The sequence below is a fragment of the Leucoraja erinacea genome, chromosome 1 (genome assembly GCF_028641065.1).
Source record: "Leucoraja erinacea ecotype New England chromosome 1, Leri_hhj_1, whole genome shotgun sequence".
Taxonomy (NCBI): Eukaryota; Metazoa; Chordata; class Chondrichthyes; order Rajiformes; family Rajidae; genus Leucoraja; species Leucoraja erinaceus.
In genome coordinates, this window is record NC_073377.1 from 73,522,654 (window position 1) to 73,550,651 (window position 27,998).

The 27,998-nt window shown below is 46.3% G+C and overlaps 2 protein-coding genes across 2 annotated transcripts in view; both read left to right on the top strand.

The window, feature by feature from the left end:
* Positions 1 to 27,998, top strand: part of rpl9 (ribosomal protein L9) — a 192,476-nt gene that overhangs the window by 124,589 nt on the left and 39,889 nt on the right. The gene's annotated exons all lie outside the window — the stretch shown is intronic.
* ugdh (UDP-glucose 6-dehydrogenase) lies at positions 69 to 27,991 on the top strand. The gene is given in 12 exon segments (XM_055637431.1): positions 69 to 113; positions 115 to 231; positions 334 to 435; positions 2,627 to 2,827; positions 3,211 to 3,408; positions 12,312 to 12,459; positions 13,217 to 13,311; positions 16,175 to 16,305; positions 16,859 to 16,998; positions 20,658 to 20,749; positions 27,088 to 27,198; positions 27,355 to 27,991. Coding segments are annotated over 12 exon segments (1,491 nt in total). The 3' UTR covers positions 27,466 to 27,991.

Here is a 27,998-nt window from a genome sequence, read left to right on the forward strand (position 1 = left end):
TGAGGAATTTCTGATGACAGAATTTTAAAAATATCTATTTTTCATGCTGTCTTTATTTTTCTGCAGCTATGTTTGAAATTAAGAAGATCTGCTGCATCGGTGCTGGATACGTTCGGTGGTCCAACATGCAGTGTAATTGCTCACATGTGTCCCGAGATTCGCATTACAGTTGTAGACGTTAACCAGGCAAGAATAGAGGCCTGGAACTCAAATACACTTCCAATTTATGAGGTACGCCATTGAAATATGAATCCAATGTATTGCTCATATCTTTTTTTACTGATTGCCATTCTGATAGTATAAAATGTTACTTGCTGGTTTCTTTTTTTTCAGCCTGGTTTGAAGGAAGTGGTAGAATTGTGCAGAGGAAAGAACCTTTTCTTCTCAACTGACATCGACAAAGCCATTCAAGAATCCGACCTCATATTTATTTCGGTAATTTTTTATCAACAAAAATGGCACTTAGAAAGTAGCAAAATACTCCACGCATTTCACAGGAGATTTTACAAACATATTGACAATGATAAGAGAACAAGACCAGAATCTTTTTCTTTAAAAGAGGTAGAGGAAATTTCATTCAGAATTGAGGATACACTTTCATGAGAGAAACAGGAAAATTCAAGAAACATAGGAACATAGAAAATAGGTGCAGGAGTAGGCCATTCGGCCCTTCGAGCCTGCACACCATTCAATATGATCATGGCTGATCATCCAACTCAGTATCCTGTACCTGCCTTCTCTCATATACCCCCTGATCCCTTTAGCCACAAGGGCCACATCTAACTCCCTCTTAAATATAGCCAATGAACTGGCCTCAACTACCTTCTGTGGCAGAGCATTCCACAGATTCACCACTCTCTGTGTAAAAAATGATTTTCTAATCTCGGTCCTAAAAGACTTTCCCCTTATCCTTAAATTGTGACCCCTTGACCTGGACTTCCCCAACATCCGGAACAATCTTCCTGCATTTAGCCTGTCCAACCCCTTAAGAATTTTGTAAGTTTCTATAAGATCCCCCTCTCAATCTTCTAAATTCTAGCGAGTACAAGCCGAGTCTTTCCAGTCTTTCTTCATATGAAAGTCCTGCCATCCCAGGAATCAGTCTGGTGAACCTTCTCAGTACTCCCTCTATGGCAAGAATGTCTTTCCTCAGATTAGGAGATCAAAACTGTACGCAATACTCCAGGTGTTCATGTGGATGTTCAAGTGGACAGGTGTAGATATCTTGGTGAGTCAAAGGGCTGTAGGAGATTCCAGAGATAGGGAGGGAGGCCATCAAGAGTAAATTTATAAATTGCGCAAATAGGAGGCGACGCAATTCAGTAGGCACATGGTATTATTCAAATAAACTGTCATGGGACTGTCATATGCTGAGCGAATGGAGCGGCTGGGCTTGAAATCTATAATAGTACAGAACATGGTGGAAATATTGAGGTGGTCAGACAGTATTTGCAGAGGGAGAAACAAATGGAGCATTTCAGATTAATGTCTCCATTAGTACTGGAAAAATAATTGAGCTGTAATGGACTTTAAGAGGGCAGCAAAAGCAAGAGGGATAATATCTGGGTATGGGGAAGGAAACAGGTTTGTGAAGCTCTCTTTTATGACCAAAAAAGTTAATGAGGGCAAAGCTGTAGACATTGTCTGTATGGCCTTCAGCAAGGCATTTGATAAGGTTCTGCATGGTAGGCTACTCTGGTAGGTTAGATCATATGCAATCCAGGGAGAGCTAGCTGACTGGATAGTGAATTGGCTTCATGGAAGGAAGCAGAGGGTGATGGTGGAAGGTTGTTTTTCAGACTGAAGGCATGTGACTAGTGCCTCAGAGATCCGTGCTAGACCCATTGCTGTTTGTGGTTTATATCAATGATTTGTATGAGCGAGGCATAGTGAGTAAGTTTACATACTACTTGGAAGATTATTATCAAGAATCACAGCAGGATCTTGATCAGTTGGGCAAGTGGGCAGAGGAAAGGTTGCTGGAGTTTGATACAGATAAATGCAAAGTTGTGCATTTTGGGAAGTCAAACCAGGGCAGGATCCTCACAGTGAATGGCGTGGCCCAGAGTGTTGTAGAGGAGAGGGATCCAGCAGTGCAGATACATGGTTCCTGAAAATTGGCATCATGTCTGGAAGGGTAGTCAAGAAGGCTTTTGGTATATTGATCAAGAAGTGTATTGAATATAGAAGTTTGGATGTTATGTTACAGTTGTACAAGACACTGGTGAGGCCCCACTTGGAGTATTGTGTTCAGTTATGGTCATCCTATTATAGGAAAGATATTGTTAAGCTGGAAAGAGTGCAGAGAAGATTTACGAGGATGGTGCCAGGACTTGTGGGCTTGAGCTGTAGGGAGAGGTTGGGCAAGCTAGGACTTTGTTCCTTGGAGCGCAGGAGGCTGAGGGATGTTATTAAAGGATTATGGTGCAATAAAATAACAGGTGTATCTGTAGGAGATTAAAATGACAAAGGTAGATTCATTGCCAGCAACAGAAGTGGGAGCAATGGTTATGAGTTGAAATTGCTGAGTTATGTAAAAGGCATATTGAAAATTATAATCATGAAGAGATTGACTTGCATTCATTATGAGAATGTTATCTTAAATGTTCTGCTGACTTTGTAATAGGTGAATACACCCACGAAGGTTTATGGAATGGGAAAAGGTCGCGCTGCGGACCTGAAGCACATTGAATCCTGTGCTCGAAGAATCGTGGCCGTGTCAAATGGGTACAAGATAGTCACTGAGAAAAGCACTGTGCCAGTGAGAGCTGCTGAGAGCATTCGGAGGATATTCCAATCAAACATAAAGCCAGACCTCAATCTCCAGGTGAGACCAGGCATTGTTCTGCCGGCTAATGTGCAGGTCAAAGATGTACTCGTTTGCATTAGAAAAAACTAATTTTTTGGAGAAAGTAATCTCCCTGCATTATACGTAGCAACATTGCAGATGTTAGTAAAGTGCTGGTTAACAATATTACTGAATATATTAGAAAATAAAGTTTAACTCAAGAATTGAAAAGGATAGAAACACAAGGAATTGCAGATGCTCGAATATGGAGTAACTCATCAGATTAGGCTGCACGGGTGACATTTTCGGTCAGGGCTCTTCTTCAGAAAAGGGTAGCCAGCCCTTGGTCTGGGATCTGGCTTGCAATAGGTTGCCTCACACAACTCCCACACACTCTAACCAGGGGCCTCTGTTTCATGCAGGTACTCTCAAACCCAGAATTTCTGTCAGAAGGGACAGCGGTTAATGATCTGAAGAACCCAGACCGTGTGCTGATTGGTGGTGATGATACACCGGAAGGTCAGGAGGCGATCCAGGCACTTTGTGCCGTGTATGAACATTGGGTACCAAAAAACAAAATCATCACAACTAACACATGGTCCTCGGAGCTTTCCAAGTTGGTATGTTTAAGAAGGAACTGCAGATGCTGGAAAATCGAAGGTAGACAAAAATGCTGGAGAAATTCAACGGGTGAGGCATCCATGCAGCGAAGGAAATAGGCAACGTTTCGGGTCGCGACCCAGGGTCTTGACCCGAAATGTTGCTTATTTTCTTGGCTGCATGGATGCTGCCTCACCCGTTGAGTTTCTCCAGCATTTTTGTCTACCCAATTTGGTATGCTCACTTTTATCTTTGCCACAATTCACCATCGAATTGTGTGGGTAACATGTCTTCCTTTGAAGCAGACTTCTTAAAATGCCTGATAAATCCTGTGTTATTTTGCAAAAATCCAGTTTTCTCTGATTCCTATATAATCATATTATATAATCATATTTTGTTCTAAACTGCAATATAATTTATTTTATGTGGCAATTTTAATGTTGCAATTTATATATAAGAGCCTGCTGTAAATCCAAGTAATTAATTTGTCATTAATGAAATATTTTTACTCAGTTTTCAGTGGATTTTGCAATTGCCTAAAAGTAGAATGTGTTATTGGACTTTATGAAGATCTTTAAAATTTGCTATTTTACAGCAGTCATTTAAGTTGTATGAACTTTTACACACAGCCGAAAAGTATTTGATTGCCTCTGATCCATCAAGTGGCCTTAATTTTTTTTAAATTATGTTTTCTTTTGATAATGAATAACCTATGCTAATCAAGGTATTCTACATCATTCTATCTTCGAACATTGAGAATTAGTATTAGGTTCTGCACCATATTTGGCACCTGGATAACCTCTGTAATGTTCTCTGTCAGGTCCTGTTGTGACTAGCACAATGAATTTACGTCCGCCATCGTGTAAAATAAGTTTAATCTGCTATGACTGAAACTTCCAGAAAGTCATGACCTCAGTCACGAAGCACAGGTACATTTGCCAGCTTCTCTTTTGGCCTCAAGGGGCACTAACATTTACATTATATATTAACATTACATATATTACATATAGTACATTACAAAGACATCACAACCTCCCTTTAATTCCAGTAAATAGAATAATACTACATAGCCTTTCCTAACCACTGGACAGTTTTGCCATGTCCACTACACTGAATACAATCACATAGATACTAATGTGGCGGCTCCTAAGGGTCGTCCCATTATACTGCCGAACCCCTCGGCACAGGAGTGGTGCAGTCCGGAGGCGGTCCTTAGCCGGAGGGTATAAAAGGCAGATTTTGGGTGCCATCTTCCCCCTGGTTTCGTCTTCCCCTGAACCGGGAGGAAATAAAGTATAGTGCTTCTCAAACTGCGGACTACTTGCCTCATTCTGAGACCCACGCACTACATTGGTGACCCCCGACGCTCCATTGGCATCATGATGGAGACAGAACAAAGCCCTACCTCCTCACACGCCAGCCCGACCCTGTCTCTGGACGCGGTCTCCGTGAAACTGCCCAGCTTCTGGACCACACGGCCGCTCATCTGGTTCCAGCAGGCGGAGGCCCAGTTCAACCTGCGGGGCATCACGGTCGATGCCACCCGCTTCTATTACCTGGTGGGAGCCCTCGACCAGGATGCGGTGGAAGAAGTATCGGACTTCCTCGCAGCCCCCCCGGACAATGACAAATACCTCGGCCTGAAACAGCTCCTGCTCCAAATTTATGGACTAAGTAGGATGGAGCGGGCAGGTAGGATCCTGCATATGGGGGGCCTGGGCGACCGGCGGCCATCTACCCTCCTAAAGGAAATGGTGGCGTTATTAGACGGGCACACGCCATGCCTGTTGTTTGAATACACTTACCTGCATCTGCTGCCGGCCTACATTCGTTTACAACTCACCGACGCCTCGTTTGCTGATCTTCGGGCCCTCGGGAGGCGCGCCGACGCCATGTGGATGGCGCGCCCTGATGACGTCAGCGCGCTGGGCGTCAGCAGAGACGAGGTCGCGCTGAGGTCGACGCGCCCGGATGACGTCAACGCGCTGGCCGTCGGCAGGCACGCCGATGACGTCAACGCGCTGGCCGTCGGCAGGCACGCCGATGATGTCAACGCGCTGGCCGTCGGCAGGCACAACGCCGGCCGTCGGCAGGACGCCGATGATGTCAACGCGCTGGCCGTCGGCAGGCACGCCGGTGACGTCAACGCGCTGGCCGTCGGCAGGCACACCGATGACGTCACCCCAGCGGCAGCTCCCGATTTCCTCCGGTGGGGCGGGGGAGCTGTGGAAGGAGTGACAGCTCCAGCCCGACGGCCCGCACGATTACCCCCAGCGGCAGTGAGGGGTACTGCACCTGCAGTCCAGCGCCAGCAAGCTGCAGGCACCACCAGCAGGGGCAGGCAAGCTCCAAATAGCACCAACACAAGGAGCTGGTGCTATTTCCATCAGCGCTGGGGTGCTGCAGCACGACAATGCCGCCAGCCATGCACGTTCCCGGGAAACGCCTGGGCCGGCTGCCAATAGTCCCCGCGGTGGCCGGCCAAATTCACCGCCTTTTCGCTTGGGATCGGCGCTCCGGGACTCGCTTCCTCGTGGATACAGGTGCGGAGCTCAGCGTCCTGCCCCCTTCGCTGGCCGACATTCGTTCCGGTAAGCGGGGGCCCGTCCTCACCGCGGCGAACGGCAGCCCCATCCGCACATATGGACTGCGCATGGTTCCCATCGTGCTCGGCTCCTGCCATTTTTCATGGAACTTTACCGTTGCCGACGTCTCCCAACCATTGCTCGGGGCCGATTTTCTCCGGACGCATTCCCTCATGGTGGACGTCGGGCGTCAGCGTTTGGTCAACGCCACTACAATGGAGCCGATCACATTGCGCTTGGGTCAATCGGTGGGGCGGCCACTGGCGTCCGTGGACTCCCGATACGCACGAATCTTGGCTGCGTTCCCGGACATTCTCACTCCGCAGTTTCATTCAGCAACCCCCAGCCACGGAGTTGTACATTATATCCCGACTACCGGCCCACCCCTCCATGCACGAGCACGACAACTGCCACCAGATAAACTGCGTCTGGCGCGGCGGGAATTCCGCACGATGGAGGCCTTGGGGATCGTCCGCCCTTCGAGCAGCCCTTGGGCGTCCCCACTCCACATGGTCCCTAAGTCAAGTGGGGGCTGGCGACCTTGTGGGGATTACCGACGGCTGAACGCTGCAACAACAGCGGATCGATACCCCGTACCCCACATCCAGGACTTCACGGCCCATTTGGCTGGGGCCACATTTTTTTCTAAAGTGGATCTGGTGCGGGGTTATAACCAGATCCCGGTTCACCCGGATGACGTACCCAAGACGGCTATCATCACGCCATTCGGGCTTTACGAGTTTACTCGGATGCCGTTCGGCCTCAAGAACGCTGCACAGGCCTTTCAGCGCCTCATGGACGGGGTTTGTCGGGACCTCGAATTCGTGTTCGTGTACCTGGACGACATCCTGGTGGCCAGCCGCTCGCAGCAGGAACACTGCGCTCACCTTCGACAGCTCTGTCAGTGGCTCAGCGAGCATGGTTTGGCCATCAACCTGGACAAGTGCCGTTTTGGGGTCAACGAAATTGACTTTCTCGGCCACCGCGTGACTGCGCTAGGCGCAGTTCCCCTACCTGACAGGGTTGACGCAGTCCGTCGGTTTCCCCGCCCACGCACGGTGCGCGGCCTGCAGGAATTTGTCGGCATGGTGGCATTCTACCATCGTTTCGTGCCATCCGCGGCCCACATCATGCGGCCCCTGTATCAACTTCTGGCGGGTGGGCAGCAAAAGAGCATTGAGTGGACCCACGAGGCGGAGGCAGCTTTCGACGGCGCGAAGGAGGCCCTTGCTCGGGCCGTGCTGCTGGTGCACCCGCGGGAAGATGCCCCGACTGCTCTCACTGTGGATGCCTCGGAGTCGGCAGTTGGTGCTGTGCTGGAGCAGCTGACGGGCGGAGTTTGGCGGCCTCTGGCCTTCTTCAGTCGGCACCTCAACCGCGCGCAGACCAAGTACAGTGCGTTCGATCGTGAGCTCCTGGCTCTGTACCTGGCTGTGCGCCATTTTCGTTACTTCCTGGAGGGCCGCCCGTTCACCGCCTACACCGACCATAAGCCGCTCACTTTCGCCCTGCAGAAGGTTTCCGACCCCTGGTCCGCACGTCAGCAGCGGCAGTTGGCTTACATCTCCGAGTACACCACAGCCATCCGCTACGTCAAGGGGAAAGAGAACCGGGTGGCCGACGCATTGTCCCGCCCTGCTATAAATGCCGTGTTCGAGGTGGCGCCCGGATTGGACTATTCTGCTCTGGCGGCGGCACAGCTCACGGACGACGAGGTGCCCACCTACCGGACTGCCATCTCCGGACTCCGTCTTGAGGATGTCCCTCTCGGTCCTGGGGGTATGACAATCCTGTGCGATGTGTCGTCCGGTCAGCCGCGCCCCATCGTCCCTGCCACCTGGCGCCGGAGAGTGTTCGAGGTCATCCACGGACTGGCTCACCCATCAATCCGGGCGACAACGGCACTGGTGGCAGCTCGCTTCATGTGGCACGGTCTGCGCAAGCAAGTTGCCCATTGGGCTCGCACCTGCATCCCGTGCCAGACGGCAAAAATCCAGCGCCATGTCCGCGCACCTCTCCAGGAGTTCGGTCTACCTCACCGGCGGTTCGACCATCTCCACGTGGACATTGTGGGGCCCCTTCCACCGTCCCGGGGCATCACCCACCTTTTGACCATGGTGGACCGCTTCACGCGGTGGCCGGAGGCCATTCCGTTGGCTGACACCTCATCGGCTACGTGTGCTCGTGCGTTGTCCGCGCACTGGATTGCTCGCTTCGGGGTGCCGGCGCACATCTCCTCCGACCGGGGGCCACAGTTCACCTCCGAGCTGTGGTCAGCCATGGCTCGCTTGCTGGGGGTGCAGCTGCACCACACCACGGCTTACCACCCGCAGGCTAACGGTCTGGTAGAGAGGTTCCACCGGCAGCTGAAGGCGGCATTGAAGGCACGGCTCACCGGCCCGGACTGGATGGACGAGTTGCCGTGGGTCATGCTGGGCATCCGGACCGCTCCCAAAGAGGACTTGGCCTCATCATCGGCGGAGCTGGTGTACGGGTCAACACTCACAGTGCCCGGGGAGTTCGTGCCGTCGGCGCCGGAGCATCAGGAAACGCCCTCCTCCGCCCTTCAACGCCTTCGCGAGCGAGTTGGCAGGCTCGCACCCGTCCCGACATCCCGCCATGGGACATTTCGACCACACGTGCCAATGGCCCTCACGGTCTGCCCATACGTCTTCCTGCGCCGTGATGCCCGCCGGACGCCACTTCAGAGGCCGTACGAGGGCCCGTTCCGGGTGCTGGAACACGGGCAGTCGACTTTTGTCCTGGACATGGGGGGCCGGCCGGAGGCCGTGTCGATTGACCGTTTGAAGCCGGCGCACCTGGACATTGACCAGCCGGTGCTGGTTGCCCGACCTCGGCCCCGAGGGCGTCCCCCCTCACGACTCCCTCCACCTGTCACTCCACCTGTCCTCCCGCCGGCCCCTCGACCTGTCCCTCCACCTACGCCCCCGCAAGCCCCGGGATCTGCTGACTTCCGCACGCGGGCCGGCCGGGTCGTGCGCCCGCCGGTGCGTTTTGTGCCTCTGGTTCTGGGGGGGGGTCCTGTGGCGGCTCTTAAGGGTCGTCCCATTATACTGCCGAACCCCTCGGCACAGGAGTGGTGCAGTCCGGAGGCGGTCCTTAGCCGGAGGGTATAAAAGGCAGGGTTTGGGTGCCATCTTCCCCCTGGTTTCGTCTTCCCCTGAACCGGGAGGAAATAAAGTATAGTGCTTCTCAAACTGCGGACTACTTGCCTCATTCTGAGACCCACGCACTACACTAACAAGATTAGTAACTTGAATGGTATAGTGTTAGTTTAAAAGAATATAGCAAAACATCCTAACTTGTTTCATGGGAGGGTTGTCAAACAAAACTTAACATTCACTAAGGAGGACACAAACAATCTTCCTGATGTACTAGTGGTCAGAAGATCTGGGGTAGCGGAGGAACTGAAGGAAATCCACATTAGGCAGGAAATGGTGTTGGGTAGACTGATGGGACTGAAGGCTGATAAATCCCCAGGGTCTGATGGTCTGCATCCCAGGGTATTTAAGGAAGTGGCTCTAGAAATTGTGGATGCATTGGTGATAATTTTCCAATGTTCTATAGACTCAGAATCAGTTCCTGTAGACTGGAGGGTAGCTAATGTTATCCCACTTTTTAAGAAAGGCGGGAGAGAGAAAACAGGAAATTATAGACCAGTTAGTCTGACATTGGTGGTGGGAAAGATACTGGAGTCAATCATAAAAGATGAAATAGTGGGACATTTGTGACTGAAGTGTCTGTGCGGGAGCACTCTGGAACCAGTGACCATAATTCTATTAGTTTTAAAAAAGCTGTGGAGAAGAATAGGACAAGCCCATAAGGTCCGAAGTTGGGGTAAGCCCAATTTTGGAGGCATGAGGTGGTAACTTGCAGAGGTCAATTGGAGGGTAGCTAATGTTATCCCACTTTATAAGAAAGGTGGGAGAGAGAAAACAGGGAATTATAGACCAGTTAGCCTGACATTGGTGGTGGGGAAGATGCTGGAGTCAATTATAAAATATGAGATAGCCGAACATTTGGATAGCAGTAACAGGATCGGTCGGAGTCAGCATGGATTTACGAAGAGGAAATCATGCTTGACTAATCTTCTGGAATTTTTTGAAGATGTAACTAGGAAAATAGACAAGGGAGAGCCAGTGGATGTAGTGTACCTGGACTTTCAGAAAACATTTGATAATGTCCATTTAGGAGATTAGTGGGCAAAATTAGGGCATATGGTATTGGGGGTAGAGTGCTGACATGGATAAAAAATTGGTTGGCAGACAGGAAACAGAGAGTAGGGTTTAACGGGTCCCTTTTAGAATGACAGGCAGTGACTAGTGGCGTACCCCAAGGCTCGGTGCTGGGACCACAGCTATTTACAATATACATCAATGATTTAGATGAAGGGATTCAAAGTAACATTAGCAAATTTGTAGATGACACAAAGCTGGGTGGCAGTGTGAACTGTGAGGAGGATGCCATGAGAATGCAGGGTGACTTGGACAGGTTGGGTGAGTGGGCAGATGCCTGGCAGATGCAGTTTAATGTGGATAAATGTGAGGTTATCCACTTCGGTAGCAAAAACAGGAAGGCAGAGTATTATCTAAATGGTGTCAAGTTGGGAATAGGGGAAGTACAACGGGATCTGGGGGTCCTTGTTCATCAGTCAATGAAAGTACGCATGCAGGTACAGCAGGCAGTGAAGAAAGCGAATGGCATGTTGGTCTTCTTAACAAGAGAAGTTGAGTATAGGAGCAAAGAGGTCCTTCTGCAGTTGTACAGGGCCCTAGTGAGACCACACCTGGAGTATTGGGTGCTGTTTTGGTCCCCTAATTTGAGGAAGAACATTCTTGCTATCGAGGGAGTGCAGCGTAGGTTCACAAGGTTAATTCCCGGGATGGTGGGACTGTCATATACTGAGAGAATGGAGTGGGTGGGCTTGTATTCTCTGGAATTTAGAAGGATGAGAGGTTATCTTATTGAAACATATAAGATTATTAAGGGTTTGGACACGCAAGAGGCAGGAAACGTTCCCAATGTCGGGGGAGTCCACAACCAGGGGCCACAGTTTAAGAATAAGGGGTAAGGCATTTAGAATGGAGATGAGGAAAAACTTTTTCACAGAGAGTTGTGATTCTCTGCCTCAGAGGGCGGTGGAGGCTGGTTCTCTGGAGACTTTCAGGAGAGAGCTTGATAAAGCTCTTAAATATAGCGGAGTCATGGGATATGGGGAGAAGGCAGGAACGGGGTACCTATTGTGGATGACCAGCCATGATCATATTGAATGGTGGTGCTGGCTCGAAGGGCCAAATGGTCTACTCCTGCACCTATTATTTATTGTCTATTGTCTATAAACCACTTCAGGCGATGCTAGGAAATAAAGTTAGTCACATACGTAGACTTTTAAAAATGTCAGTGAAAGAAAGAGAGGTGGTCAGAGCACAGAGAAGGAGTTCCAGAGCATTAAGGCCATGGGAGCCATTGATGTAGAAACAGTACGGTAGCGTAATGGTAGAGCTACTGCATTACAGCTCCAGAGATCCAGGTTTGATCCTGACTGGGTGTTTGGCTATCGGGAATTTGTACTTCTCCCCGTGACCGCGAGGGTTTTCTCCGAGATGTTCTGTTTCCTCCCACACTCCACAGATGTACAGGTTTGAGGGTTAATTGGCTTGATATGAATGTAAAATTGGCCCTAGTGTGTGTAGGGTAGTGTTAGTGTGCGGGGTCGCTGGTCGGCGCAGACTCTGTGGGCCAAACGACCTGTTTCCGCACTGTATCTCTAAACTAAACTAAACTAAACTAAATAACATTCAAGAATGGTCCAGAATTTGAGTAGTGGAGATGTTTAACAAAAATGTAGGAATGGAGATAATGAGGGAGAAGAAATTTAAACATTGCTAAAAATGTAAATTAAAAATTTCAAATGCAGGAAGCACGCAACAGGTCAGGTGGCATCTATGGATAGGTAAAGAGTTAGATCAAAGATCGCTCATCATTTTCTCTTTTAACAGATGCTGCCTGATCTGCTGGGTGTTTCCAGTATTTTCTGCTTTCATATAGAGTGGGAAAGATTTAAAATCAAGATGTTACTTAACTGGAGATCAATGTACGTCAACACCCACCCGGGTGATCAGTGATTGGGACAGTGCAAGTTCGGACATAGGCGGCAGAGCTTTGGATCTGTCTCTGATTATTGAGAGTTAACCGAAGGAAGATAAACAAAAACAAACAAGCGAGTGTGGAGGGGTCAAAGGTACATATGAGATTCTTGCCAAACTGAGCTGAGAGAAGATGCTTCAGTCGTATTTATTTTGTTTCCTTTTCATTAGGCATCCAATGCATTTCTTGCTCAGCGAATAAGCAGTATTAACTCGATCAGTGCTCTATGTGAGGCAACTGGTGCTGATGTTGAAGATGTTGCTTGTGCTGTTGGCATGGATCACAGAATTGGAAACAAATTTCTCAAAGCCAGTGTTGGTTAGTAATTTGTTTTTATGGTATGGAGACCCAAATCTTTTATTACCAAGTGTGGTTGGGATTTATAGATGCTTTAATTCATTGGAACCATCATCTCCAAGGACCTGAAATGGGGGCCACCATCGACTCCACAGTCAAAAAGGCACAACAGAGGATGTACTTCCTGAGCTGAGAAACCACAATCTGCCACAGGCAATGATGGTCCAATTCTATACGGCCATCGTAGAGTCTGTCCTCACCTTCTCCATCATGGTCTGGTTTGGCTCAGCCACCAAGCACGACACCTGGAGGCTGCAGCGAATCGCCCGATCAGCTGAGAAGGTTTTTGGCTGCAACCTTCCCCCCCATTGCCGAACTGTACACTGCAAGGGCCAGGAAGCGAGTGGGTAAGATCATCTCTGACCCCTCTCACCCTGGCCACAAACTCTTTGATGCACTTCGCTGTGGAAGGCGATTCCGGATTGTCAAAGCTGCCACAGCCAGACATAAATCAGCTTTTTTTCCACGAGTAGTTGCTCTACTCAATAGCCAAAAGGCTGTAGCTTCATTTTTCCTCTGGTATTTTATTTCATTCACATGCTTAAACTATAATGTTTTATGATTAATATTTAATGTTTTATGTGTCATTCTTAATTGTTACTGTATGTCGTGTTGTTACTTGCGAGCGGAGCACCAAAGCAAATTCCTTGTATGTGTACATACTTGGCCAATACATTTTCATACATTTTTAATATCCAGGGCTTTTGATCTGTTTCAGGATTTGGAGGGAGTTGTTTCCAGAAAGATGTTCTAAACCTTGTGTACTTGTGTGAAGCATTAAACTTACCCGAAGTGGCTCAATATTGGCAGCAGGTAAACTGATCAAGTGTGTGTCGGAGAATCCTATAAGTGTGACAACGAAATGCATTCGTTGCTAAGCAACGTTTTCTTTGGTATTCTTAACAATTATTGTTTAAAATATGACAAATAATTAATTTACTAACAATTTTTTATGTTGGGAATTCAGCTATCAGAATAACTTTTACAACGTATAAGTTTCCTTTATTGTCATAAAGTTTCCTTTATTGTCATTGCGTACCTTGCAGCCATGACAGAAAATAAAATAACGGAACACACAATGAACACAGTTTAACACCCTCCACAGTGAGTCCACCAGGCACCTCCTCACTGTGATGGAAGGCAAAAGTCTTAAAGTCCTTGTCTCTTCCTTCCTTGTTCTCCCTCTGCGTTGTGGCGATCCAGGCTTTCGATGTTGTGCCCCCCGCAGGGTGATGGTAAGTCCCGCGGCCGAATCCGAGCTCCGCGAATGGGCCGGTTCAAAGTCCGCGGCGCGGGGCGGACGAAGCTGCCACCCTCCAGTCCAGCGGACGAAGCTGTTGTTGCGGGAGCTCCGGAGAATCGGTCACCAACCTGGGACCTACGAGCTCCCGATGTTGTCGTCCACTGGGCCCGCGATCGAAGCCTCCGAGGCTCCGAAGTCGGGCCGCCGCTGCAGAGCCACTACAGCCCCAAAGTCGGCCAGCTTCATGATGGGGAGACCTGGCTCTGCCTCCGGAGCCTCAAGATCAATTCCAGTTGGAGGCCGCCAGCTCCACGATTAGGCCTCAGCGGAGTCGGAGACGGAGACAGAGATATGACAAAGAAAAGGTTGCATCCCCCGAAGGAAGGGACTAAAACAAGTTTCCCCACTTCCGGCATTATTCAGCATTTTACAATTAAAGATCAATCTTTTCCCCAGATTGAGACATGAAATTAATCATTTCTGACTCCACTCTGAATATTTAACTGCTTACTAGCTGAGTGCCCTGTCCAATTCTTGGTGTCTGGAATACACATGCACATGCGGTTATTCCATACTCGACACTCCTTTTGGAACCTTAGGTCTATTTCAAGATTTAAAGATAGCTGTTTCCAAAACAACTGTCGAATCGAAGTGTATGAGTAAACTTGAACATTAAGCACTAAGCCTACAAAACTAGGCAGTGCAGCGTAGGTTCACGAGATTGATCCCTGGATGGCGGAACTGTCATATGAGGAAAGATTGAAAAGACTAGGCTTGTATACACTGGAGTTTAGAAGGACGAGGGGGGATCTTATAGAAACATGTAAAATTATAAAAGGACTGGACAAGCTAGATGCAGTAAAAATGTTCCCAATGTTGGGCGAGTCCAGAACCAGGGGCCACAGTCTTAGAATAAAGGGGAGGTCATATAAGACTGAGGTGAGAAAAAACTTTTTCACCCAGAGAGTTGTGAATTTATGGAATTTCCTGCCATAGAGGGCAGTGGAGGCCAAATCACTGGATGGATTTAAGTAAGAGTTAGAGCTCTAGGGGCTAGTGGAGTCAACGGGATATGGGGAGAAGGCAGGCACGGGTTATTGATTGGGGATGATCAGCCATGATCACAATGAATGGCGGTGCTGGCTCGAAGGGCCGAATGGCCTCATCCGGCACCTATTTTCTATGTTTCTAAAACCATGCAGTGGCAACACAAAAGACTGCAGATGCTGGACTCTTGAGCAAAACACAAACTGCTGGAGAAACACGGCGAGTCAGGCAGCATCTATGGAGGGAAATGGACAGATAACATTTCTTCGGACTGATAAAATAGAGGGCAGATAAGCAGATAACTGATGGAAAGTTGTGAGGGGAAGGGTGGAGTAAACTGGCAGGTGATGGGTCGATCCAGGTGAGCAGCGGTTGATTGAAAGATGACTCGGGCGATGGAGAGAAAGGTGGTGATAGCAACTCAGGCTGGAGGTGATGAGAGGAGAAAAGGGTGCAGTAGTAGAATCTGCTAAGGCTTGTGGGGAGCGAAATGTAGAACCAAAGGGAGGGATGTTGAAATGGTGGGGAGTGGGATGTAAGGGGGAAAGAGTGACCTAGAGTAGGGAGGGAGTGACCTGGAGTAGGGAGGGAGATGTGGATGGAGGGGAGGGGAAGGGAAGGGAATTGGGTGATGGGGCAGGAGGGAGTAGAGAGAACGATATGCACAAGTGGAAGAGGAGGGAATGCTGCATAGATAAGGAGGGGGAGGTTAATCTGAAATTTGAGAGTTCAAGGCATTGGGTAGTAGGCTACCCAAGTAGAATATGAGGTGGTGCTCTTGTGCAATGTCTGGTCTCTGATGCCGATGACCTGATGGGGTATGGATTTGGTGGGGCTCTACTTCTGCACCAGTCTAGTAACTTAATGAGTGGTCTTGAAGTTGTAGATTATTACTCTGGATCTTGATATCCTTATTTAGTCAGAGGGTGGAATTCATTGCCGCAGAAGGCCGTAGAGACCAAGTCAATGGATATTTTTAAGGCCGAGAGATAGATTCTTGATTAGAGGTTATGGGGAGAAGGCAGGAGAACATGGTTAAGAGGGAAATATTGATCAGCCATGATTGAATGGCGGAGATGATTTGATGGTCCGAATGGCCTAATTTTGCTCCTATCACTTATGAACTTATTTATGTCATGGAGTAAATATATCGAAGTAATGCAAATAATATTTGCATATGTTTCTAGAATCGGCACTCAGACTCCATGTCCCTTGGCCTGTAGTTAAATTAGTGCAATAGGAGGCATCTGAACAATGATTTTATCTGTCCACATTATTTCCCATAAGCCTTGCCAAGGGTTTTAATGATATACAAAGTAGTTTAGGAAAATACAACATTCAAGTAATAGTGGATACATATTTCATTACAAATTTGGTATCTTTCAGGTGATTGACATGAATGATTATCAACGGAGAAGATTTGCTTCCCGAATTATCGACTGTCTCTTCAATACTGCAACAGACAAAAAGATTGCTCTTTTAGGCTTTGCTTTCAAAAAGGACACTGGGGATACTCGGTAATGATGTTGCTTTCATATCCTTCACAATTTGCGTTCTGAATTGTAGCCACATTCTATTTTGCTGTAACATTACAAGAGGATCATTGGAAAATATTTTTGACAACAGCATGTACTGTAAATATAGTTAATTGGGACATTCACCTGGTAGGAATCTATATGTTAATTTGTGTTTTTATAGAAAGAAAGAAATCAAACACTGATGAAAGAAGCAGATTTCTCTGCACCAGCAGAGTTAACCATGAAATTCAAAAGTCAATCAGCTGCCGTTTGCTTTTGCAACAAATTACAATTTATCCCGTAGTTAATCGTCGCTGATTTACTCATAATTAAGAGAAGCAATGCGTGTTGTTCACAAAGCTGTTTTGTATCCAGCATTACTGAGAATCTCTTATCTCAGAAACAGCCCTTCTGAACAAGGGATGATTTGCATTGAAAATTTAAATACTCTACCTCGATGAAGTGAGACTCTTTGTGAGGTAATTTAAATATTTTAGTTTCATTCTGCAGAAACTAAAATTGACTCGCATCTCGTAACTTTCTTTTACCTTAGGGAAAGTTCCAGTATCTACATCAGCAAATATCTACTGGATGAAGGTGCAAATCTTCACATCTTTGACCCTAAAGTTCGTAAAGAACAGATCATTTGTGACCTGTCACATCCCAACATATCTCAGGATGCTTCTGGCCAAGGTTTGATATGACAGAACATTTCTTCTTCACCTATCATGGGAATGTCAAAGTCAAAGTAGCCTTTATTGTCATTCAGACCTTGCGGTCTGAACAAAATGTTGTTGCCTTGCAGTCCTACATATAGTACAAGGTACAGTAGGATTCGCAACAGTTCTCATTCCACATCCTGCGTTCTACATTGGCTGCAATGCACTGGCACCAGCAGGCCCTCGCTCTGACTTTCCTGCAGTTCCGGGCCTCACTCACCCAGACCTGCAATGGACTGCAACTGCACTTCATTCAATGTCAGGTCCACGCTCTCAACAAACGCTTCCTCGCCGTCCTGGACTCTACCAAGGATCAAAAGGTTTCCCACCTTCGACCGCCCACAGGCCTGGGGCTCTAGCTCTGGACCGCGCCGCATGCCCGAAAACCACAAGGCCGAGAATGTCACCACGAGGAGCAGCACCAACATCCACCGCCTTCCCGTCCGAACCCAGGCCAGGACCACTGACACGGCCACAGCTGCCGACTCTCACCTCCTCCCTGGGACCACAGCCGCCGCAATCACTGTCCTTCACTGTCTCCCCGGGGCTATCGATGCTATTGCCGCTGACCTGTATCTCAACTCCAGCCCCCCATGGGCCTCCACCAGTGACCTCGCTGACCCTCACCTCTCTACTGCTCACCAGTGGGCCTCACCTGAGCACCAGGCTCAGCACCAGGCCCACAACCTCCACGATGCAGACTCCAACACCATGTGGTCTGACTGCTGGGTCCTACAAGGAACCTCAGTAGTGATGGGTCTTCCCCTTCCCCCTCTTTTAACGAGGTTAACCCCACCACACCCCACCCATACAATAGTCCTCACCCCCCCTCCCCCTGAACGCCCCCCCCCCCCCACCAGATCTCGCCCCGGCTTTTTGTCCACTCCCCGGCCTTTGTCCCCCTCCCCGGCCCGCCAACCCCAACCCCCACCCTTGTTGTGACTTCACCATCCCTCATGATCTCCCCCTTTCTGATACAGAATGGTCTGTCCTCCACAGAGGCCTCACCTGCGTTCCCCTCCGCCCTACCTCAACGAGTTCCGGGTCCACCACAACGTAGAGCTTTTCTTCGGTCACCTCCGCCTCCGTGCCTTTCACTGTGGGAAGGAGTCCTCACCATGGCCCCTTCTCCCATCTCCACTGGTCCCCCTCCTCTTGGACTCCCCAGAACGGCTTTCTACTCTCTCTAGACCTCATTATTTCTAACTGCCGGTGTGACAACAACCGACTCAACTTTCCCACCCCTTACCTACTCCAACCTCACCCCCTCCGCTCACTCTGCAGCAACCCCAACTTGATAATCAAACCCGCCAACAAGGGAGATGCCGTGGTAGTCTGGCGCGCTGACCTCTACCGGACTGAGGCCAGGCGATAACTCTCAGACACCTCTTCCTACTTCTCCTTGGACCATGATCCCACAGATGAGCACCAGGCCTTGATCTCAAACACCATTACTGACTTCATCACTTCTGGCTGTCTGCCTTCCACAGCCTCCAACCTTATTGTTTCCCAGCCCCACACAATCCATTCCAGGCATACACTGGCCCTATCCCTGAACTCTATCTCCGTTACATTGACCAGTGCATTGGTGCTACCTCCTGCACCCTTGCAGAATTCATGGACTTCATCAACTTCACCACCAATTTTCATCCTGCACTTTTCATCAAATTTACTTGGACCATCTCCGACACCTCCCTCCCCTTTCCTGATCTCACAGTCTCCATCACAAGAAATCGACTATTGACTGACGTCTATTACAAACCTACTGACTCTCACAACTATCTCAACTACACTTCTTCCCACCCTGCTTCCTGCAAAGATTCTATCCCCTACATCCAATTCCTCCGTCTACGCTGCATCTGCGCTCAAGATGAGGTGTTCTATACATGAACATCCGAGATGTCCTCAATCTTTAGGGAACGGGGGTTCCCCTCTCCTATCATAGATGAGGCCCTCACTCTTGTCTCCTCGGTACCCCTCAGCTCTGCCCTTGCTCCCCCTCCCCTTAGTCGCAACAGAGACAGAGTCCCCCTAGTCCTTGCTTTCCACCCCATCAGCCGTCGCATACAACACATAATCCTCCAAAATGTCCACCACCTCCAACGGCATCCCACCACGAGCCACGTTCCCATCTCCACACTTTTCTGCCTTCCGCAGAGTCTGTTCCCACCGCAACTCCCTTCCCACCCAAACCACCCCCTTCCCCAGGTACCTTCCCCTGAAACCGCAGAAGATGCAATACCTGTCGCTACACCTCCTCCCTTGACTCTGATCAGAGACCCAGACAGTACTTTCATGTCAGGCAGAGGTTCACTTGCACCTCCTCCAACCTCATCTACTGTATCCGTTGTTCAAGATGTGGACTCTTATACATCGGCGAGACCAAACGCAGACTGGGTGATCGTTTCACGGAACACCTTTGCTCAGCCCGAACCAACCTGATCGCCCGGTTGCTGGACACTTTAATTCTCCTTCCCATTTCAACACAGACATTTCTGTCCTCGGTCTCCTCCATTGTCAAAATGAGGCTAAACACAAATTGGAGGAACAGAGTCCAATATTTTGCTTGTGCATCTTGCAGCCTAGTGGTATGAATATTGATTTCTCTCACTCCAGGTAGCCCCAGCATCCCCCCTCTCTCTATCCCTCCCCCACCCAAGTCGCACTAGCTTCTCATTGAATGACTGACACAGGAAAGTAGAAACCAATCTCGTATCTAAAGTGGGATACAGATTTTACAGATAACAATGGCCTGTTTCCTTTATCATCGTTACTTTCTTGCATATCTTTCATTCATTGTTCTTTATCTCTCCACATCACCGTCCATAGCTCTCGTTTCCCTTATCCCTAACCAATCTGAAGAAGGGTCTCGACCCGAAATGTCACCCATTCCTTCTCTCCAGAGATGCTGCCTGTCCCGCTGAGTTACTCCAGCTTTTTGTGTCTATCTTCAGTTTAAACCAGCATCTGCAGTTCCTTCTTACACATGCCTTCTTTACCGCCTTACTTGTGCTGCCACCTTCAACTGGCTATGAATTTGGACTCCAAGATCCCTCTGTACAGCAACGCTGTTAACGGTCTTGCCATTATCTGTATACTCTCCCCTTATATTCAACCTCCCAAAGTGCAACACCTCACACTTGCTCGAGTTAAACTTGATCTGCCATTTCTCTGCCCATTCCTCATTGTCTGCAAAAATCCCAGTTCTTGAAGCAAAAATTAAAAAAAGATGCTGGAAATCTGAAACAAAAACAGAGGTTTGCTGAACCACTCAACAGGAGGAGAGAGAAAAGCAGAGTCATTATCAGTGACCTCTCATATTTTCTATCCCTGAAAATTTGTATCATATTTTAGGTACGAGATTTTTTTACTTTCCTGTGTCAGTAGTTCACTGTTTTCTAGGAGAGTTCGGTCATTTCAGTTTTGGAAAATTGCGACATTCCCAGATCATTGGAATTAACACATAACTATACTCTCTAAATTAGCCTTTAAATTCATTAAATTGTTTAATATATTGAACAGTATATTTAAAAACAAGCCATTTTACCAGTTATTAGAAATGTTTACAATGCACAGAAATGCATGTTTATATCTATTTCAATTCACCAAACTAAACCTTTCCCTTGTATACAGCATCTCGCTTGGTTACAATCTGCAATGATGCATATGAAGCCTGTGACAGAGCTCACGCCATTGTCATCTGTACCGAGTGGGATGAGTTCAAGGTAAATGATAAAGTCTCTCCTAATCAAATCCTACTTCGAGCATTTCAAATTATCTTTTACAGGAATCTTTTACATTTAAGAAACTCTGGAAATCACAGGCACCATCAGGAACTGACGAGGTATAGTTCAGAAGAAGGAGATGATAGTGAAAAAAGGCTATTTAAATAGTTAATTTCATGTGCTATATAAATCTATGACATTTCTATACATGGCTAGAGATGAAGAATTGATGATACACCTTTATAAAGCACTTATAAAGAAATGTACAGAATTTATGGCTATTTAAAACGCAGGCAGGGTGACAAAATGGGATAAATGTGAATTTGTAATCTTTATTTATGGATCAGGCTTTGATTATATGAGACACTCCTTTGTCTGCTGAAAGGATCCTGAATATAACAAATTAATTTGCTAGTATCACACTGCCCTTATCTTATTTTTTAACATTAAACTGGTAATCACTAGAGTGAAAGGATGACTGGTGGGAGATGGGAACGGTTTACAGTGGGTATAGACTGAGTGGTGTTGTATAAGAATAAGATTGAAAAAATTGTTGATATATCTTTACGAGGATGTTGCCAGGACTAAAGGGTGTGAGCTATAGAGAAAGGTTGATTAGACTGGAACTCTATTCATTGGATCACAGGAGGATGAGGGTTGATCTCATAGAGGTATATAAAATCATGAGAGGAATAGACCAGGTGGATGCACAGAGTCTCTTGCCCAGAGTTGGTGAATCGAGGACCAGAGGATATACAGTGCCCTCCATAATGTTTGGGACAAAGACCCATCATTTATTTATTTGCCTCTGTACTTCACAATTTTAGATTTGTAATAGAAAAAAATCACATGTGGTTAAAGTGCACATTGTCAGATTTTATTATAGGGTATTTTTTATACATTTTAATTTTGCCATGTAGAAATTACAGCAGAGTTTATACATAGTCCCCCCAATTCAGGGCACCATAATGTTTGGGACACAGCAATGTCATGCAAATGAAAGTAGTCATGTTTAGTATTTTGTTGCATATCCTTGCATGCAATGACTGCTTGAAGTCTGCAATTCATGGACATCACCAGTTGTTGGATGTCTTCTCTGGTGATACTCTGCCAGGCCTGTTTTGCAGTCATCATTAGTTTATAGAAACATAGAAAATAGGTGCACGAGTAGGCCATTCGGCCCTTTGAGCCTGCACCGCCATTCAATGTGATCATGGCTGATCATCCAACTCAGTATCCTGTACCTGCCTTCTCTCCATCCCCCTGATCCCTTTAGCCACAAGGGCCACATCTAACTCCCTCTTAAATATAGTAAATGAACTGGCCTCGACTACATTCTGTGGCAGAGAATTCCAGAGATTCACCACTCTCTGTGTGAAAAATGTTTCCCCTTGTTCTGGACTTCCCCAACATCGGGAACAATCTTCCTGCATCTAGCCTGTCCAACCCCTTAAGAATTTTGTAAGTTTCTATAAGATCCCCCCTCAATCTTCTAAATTCTAGCGTGTACAAGCCGAGTCTATCCAGTCTTTCTTCATATGAAAGTCCTGACATCCCAGGAATCAGACTGTACTCTCTCTATGGCAAGAATGTTGTTCCTCAGATTAGGAGACCAAAACTGTACGCAATACTCCAGGTGCGGTCTCACCAAGACCCTGCGCCTGCATGCCTACTTTCAATGACTGGTGTACCATGACACCCAGGTCTCGTTGCATCTCCCCTTTTCCTAATCGGCCACCATTCAGATAATAGTCTACTTTCCTGTTTTTGCCACCAAAGTGGATAACCTCACATTTATCCACATTATACTGCATCTGCCATGCATGTGCCCACTCACCCAACGTATCCAAGTCACCTTGCAGCCTCCTAGCATCCTCCTCACAGCTAACACTGCCTCCCAGCTTTGTGTCATCCGCAAACTTGGAGATGTTGCATTCAATTCCCTCGTCCAAATCATGCTTGTTTTGGGGGCTAGTCCCCTTCAGTTTTCTCTTCAGCATATAAAAGGCATGCTCAATTGGGTTCAGATCGGGTGATTGTCTTGGCCACAAGAATTTACAATTTTTTAGCTTAGTGTTTTTTAGGTGTATGTAATTGTTCAGGTGTGTTTAATTGCCTCATTCATGCAGGTATTAGAGAGCTCTCAGCACCTAGTCTTTCCTCCAGTCTTTCTATCACCTTCCGCATCCAAGCGTTTTTCCATGGGAAGGAGTCCTCACCCCCAAGTGATGACCCCTTCTCCCGTCTCCATGACCTTCACCCCCCCTCCCCCCCCTCCCCTCATGGCCATCTACCTGCTTTAGAACTTTTCATTTTGCAGGACATCAACTTCTGCACTCCCCTTACTCACTCTAACTTCTCTCCCCCCCCCGAATGTGCAGCTCTCCACTCACTGTGCAACAACCCAGACTGGGTGATCAAACCCACCGACAAGGGAGGTGCCGTGGAAGTCTGGCACGCTGATCTCTACAAGGCTGAGACCAGGCGCCAACTCTCAGACACCTCCTCCTATTTATCCTTGGACCATGACTCCACAGACGAGCACCAGTCCTTTATCTCAAACACTATCACTGGCTTCATCACTTCCGGCTCCCTGCCCTCCCAAGCCTCCAACCTCATCGTTCCCCAGTCCCCGCACAGCCCGATTTTACCTTCTTCCCCAAAATCCACAAACCTGATTGTCCTGGCAGACCCATTGTTTCTGCCTGTTCGTGTCCTACCGAACTTTTTTCCACATACCTCGACTCCATCCTATCCCCCCTGGTTAAATCCCTCCCTACCTATGTCCAAGACACCTCACATGCTCTCCGTCTCCTCCATGACTTCCATTTTCCAGACCTCCATTCCCTCATCTTCACCATGGATGTCCAGTCACTCTACACCTCCACCCCTCACCAGGAGGGTCTTAAAGCCCTCCGTTTCTTCATCGACCGCAGAATCAACCAATCCCCGTCTACCGACACTCTCCTCTGCCTCCCAATTCCTCTGTCTACGCCACATCTGCACCCAGGATGAGGTGTTCCAAACCAGGGCATCAGTGATGTCCTAATTCTTTAAGGAACGGGGGTTCCCTTCTTCGACGATAGATGAAGCTCTCACCAGGGTCTCTTCTATATCCCTTAGGTCCGCTCTCACTGCCCATCCCACCCACTCGTAACAAGGACACAGTCCCCCTTGTCCTCACCTTCCACCCTACCACTAGTCACATACAACAGATAATCCTCCGACATTTTCGCCACCTCCAACGGGATCCCACCACTGGCCACATCTTCCCATCTCCTCCCCTTTTGGCTTTCCGCAGAGACAGAGGAGGTAGTTGAGGCAGGGACTATCCCAGCATTTAAGAAACAGTTAGACTGGTACATGGATAGGACAGGTTTGGAGGGATATGAACCAAGCTCGGGCAGATGGGACTCGTGTAGCCGGGATATGTTGGTCGGTGTGGGTAAATTTGGCCGAAGGGCCTGTGTCCACACCGTATCACTCTACGACTCTATGATATTATTAAAGTTTCTTGCTAACACAAAAATCGCTATTTTCTGTTGTCTTAACATTAGTCGTGGAAGTATATATTAGAATTGGAATGGTGAGGAGGAAACCAAAGATCATAAAATTGTCACCAAAGAATGAAGAATTAAGGATTTCCTTGGAGGTTTGTGGGATGTGGAATGTTTTACATGAAGCTGTGGTGAAATAGGTGTTAATAATAACTTTAAAAGGCAGATACATTTCGTAAAATTAAAATTGTAGATAAAGAGAGGGAACTCAGTGTATGTTTCTTCACAGAAGCTCTCCAAGTTAATCAGTTAAATTAGCAACCATTCCTATTACATTTACTAATAGTTGTATTAACATCTGTTGAAAGTTAGTTCTTGTTTGTGGGTTTTCAAAATTCTTCTGAATTCACACAGTGAAGGAGGATGGATTAGCTCAGTTTCAGAGTTGGGATTTCTGAAAGAGGTGATACAGGATATTATTAAGGTGAATCAGAGATCATTATAAACTTGCTTTCTTCCATGTATATAAGTTTAAATCCAAGACCTGCGAACAAATTCAATGGCATTTCTTTAGCCCGTGAATTCCAAGTGCAGAGGGGAGCAAGAATTAGATATGGAACAAAGTGAAGTGGGAAGCTGGAAAACCTTAATTTAAATGGATGAGAATTTTTGGGCAGGAGGTCCAGATTTTTCAGAAATGGCAGATGGCGGCATAAACTTGGAAGTTGCCCAGAATTGTTCAGAGTCATATGTAGTAGAAAGGAAAATGACCAGAGAGAAGACCTGCAGGGGGTCAAAATAGGGGGGAAAGAACATATAATTGGTCTTTTCGCTGATGATATAATTATTTTTCTTGAACGACCAGATATAACTCCCAAATCTAATGAACCTATTTGAAACATATGGATACTACTCGGGGTATAAATTGAATATAACAAAAACACAAATTCTTTCATTCAATTATTCTCCATCCCAACAAATCAGAGATGCATATAATCCGAAATGGAACTCTAAAATGATGCATTATCTTGGTGTAACTAAAAAGCAAAACACTTTCCAACTTGTTTGAAACTAATTATAACAAAATTGAAGAAAACATCAAAAAGGATGTTGAAAGATGGTCGACCCTTCCTCTAGACTTGAGTGCCAGAATACAAACGGTAAAAATGAATATCCTACCTAAACTACTATATTCATTCCAATCTCTCCCAATTAACGTCCCCCGAGATAAATTCATAGCCTGGGATAAAATGATCTCTAGATTCATTTGGAATAGCAAAAAACCAAGAATAAAACTAACAACACTTCAACTGCCGAAAAGCAAGGGGGGGAAATGGCTTTACCAAATCTGAGGAAATACTTTTATGCAGCTCAACTCAGACCTCTTGCTTGTTGGTGTAGACCTGATTATTAATCTCGATGGAAACAAAATGGAAAGGGAGATACAGGGTTACCAGACCCAGATTTTGGTGGGAGACAAATATCTGAGAGGGGCTTTGAGACCTGCTATGGATGCAATAGTAGCATTTACGTTAGAAATATGGAATGTTATAGTGGAAAAATACAAATTAAAAAAAGGGTTCAAGCATTGAAGTGGTTCGCATATGATTCAAAGTTTAAGCCAGGGGTGTATGATTCAAAATTCAAAGAATGGGCACAAAAAGGCATAACGGCAATGTATACAGTTTCAGGAAATGGCGAGTTTATGAGCTTCCAAGATTTAAAGTCAAAGTGTGGTCTCGAAAACAAAGATTTTTTTAGATACTTGCAATTAAGAGACTACTTTACAAAAGAGATAAGGCCAGAACTAGATGAAAATTCAAATAATGTGATCAAGGTGATTGTGGATGCATACAAACAGAAGGGGTCTCGGGTCATCTCTGCTTTCTACCAAGCTCTGGTGGAAAGCGAGGGAGAATCAACGCTCTACATAAAAACAAAATGGGAAGCAGAATTAAAGATTCAAATAACAGAAGAAGAATGGTATCAAATGTGTGAAACACAATGTTCATCCACAAGCTCACTAGAATGGAGAGAATTTTGCTGGAAGAATCTATCTCGCTTTTTTATAACACCCAAAATAAAAAGCAGCTTGCTGTCCAACAACACTGTTGGAGGCTGTGTGGGAGTACGGAGGCAGACCACTCGCATATTTTCTGGAACTGTGTAAAGATAAGGCCATACTGGGAAAATGTTAATGCAGCTGTAAATAATATCTTGGGTTATAAAATCCCAAATACCTGCCCTGTGATGTATCTGGGGCGTATTAAAGATAGTGTAAAAATAGAAGATACATATTTGATTAAAGTTTTGCTTGCAGCAAGTAAGAAGGCCATTACCAGGCAGTGGCTTAATGAAAAAAGTCCAAAACAGGAACAGTGGTTAGAAATTGTGCGAGACCTTTAATATGGAGAAATTGACATATTCCTTGAGAGTCAAGGAAAATTCATTTGAGAAGATCTGGGAAAAATGGACTGTTTATTTGAGCCATGACACCAATTAGATAAATGCCGAGCTAGATATGGGACGATTGCGTTATATAGAACTAGATGGTATGTTTGTATGAATGTTGAATTATCTCCAGATAACTAATCAATGTAATGTTTTTTTCTTTTTTTAATTTGGTAAATGAACCACACGGTCTTATTCCAATTTTTTTATTTATTTATTCCCACCCCCCCCCGATCTACTTATTTTTTTATTTTGATTGCTGTTTTTCTTACTTTGTTTTATTTATGGTGATGGTGTTGCACTGTTTTGAATATATCTCTTAAAAATCAATAAAAATTTAAGAAAAAAAAAAGAATTGTTCATCTGATGCATATGTATCTTTTTTAACAGCTGCTGGATTATGAACTCATTCATAAGAACATGTTGAAACCAGCTTTTATTTTTGATGGCAGACGAGTTCTGGATGAACTCCATCCAAAACTTCAGAAGTTGGGATTCCAGGTATAAAGAGCTTGAATTTCTCTTTCTAACATGAAGGCAGTTTTTTGATTTTAAAGATTTGTTTACAGAGCTGTATTTGAAGTTTTTTCAAATAGATTTCAGATAATCTAGAATTTCATATTTTGATTAAATGTTCTTTGAACCCGTTGCTTCCAGGTTGAGACCATTGGCAAAAAGATCACTGTTCAGAGGATTCCTTTCACACCCACAGCTGAAGTTCCCAAGTTCAGTCTTCAGGAACCTCCTCTGAAGAAAGTCAAGTTGTAAATATGGATAATCATTATGTATGTTTTTACTGTGCAATTACACTTGGATGAAAAAAAAACATATTTTTTTAATTGTATTTATTAAATGAATGGATAACCTAATTAGTTTGTAAAAAGACACTTGTTCTTTGGTAGTCCTACACTGATAATAATATTTTCTTTCCTCTTAAGTTTTTTTCTTCTTCCCTGGTTGCTAATTTGCAGCAGCTGCCTACTTTATCTGTATGCCTAGGCAGAAATGACAAACAGATTGGGTGACCTTACAGGGCGATTCTATCTGACTTCCATACATGTGCATTTTTCAGCTTCCTTGAGGCTTCTCAACTTCCTTAAAATTGAAGATAAAACTGAAAAAGCTGGAAATACGCAGTATATCAGCTTGCATCTAGGGAGAGAGAACCCAAGTTAACACCCTGAAAAGAAATGCGGTGAATTAAGCTGTAATCAAAAAATAGTTGCTGGAATTGAATTTAGAACTAATAGTCAGCAGACCAAGCAGCATCTCCATAGATGCTGACCTTTCTGCTTTTTTTA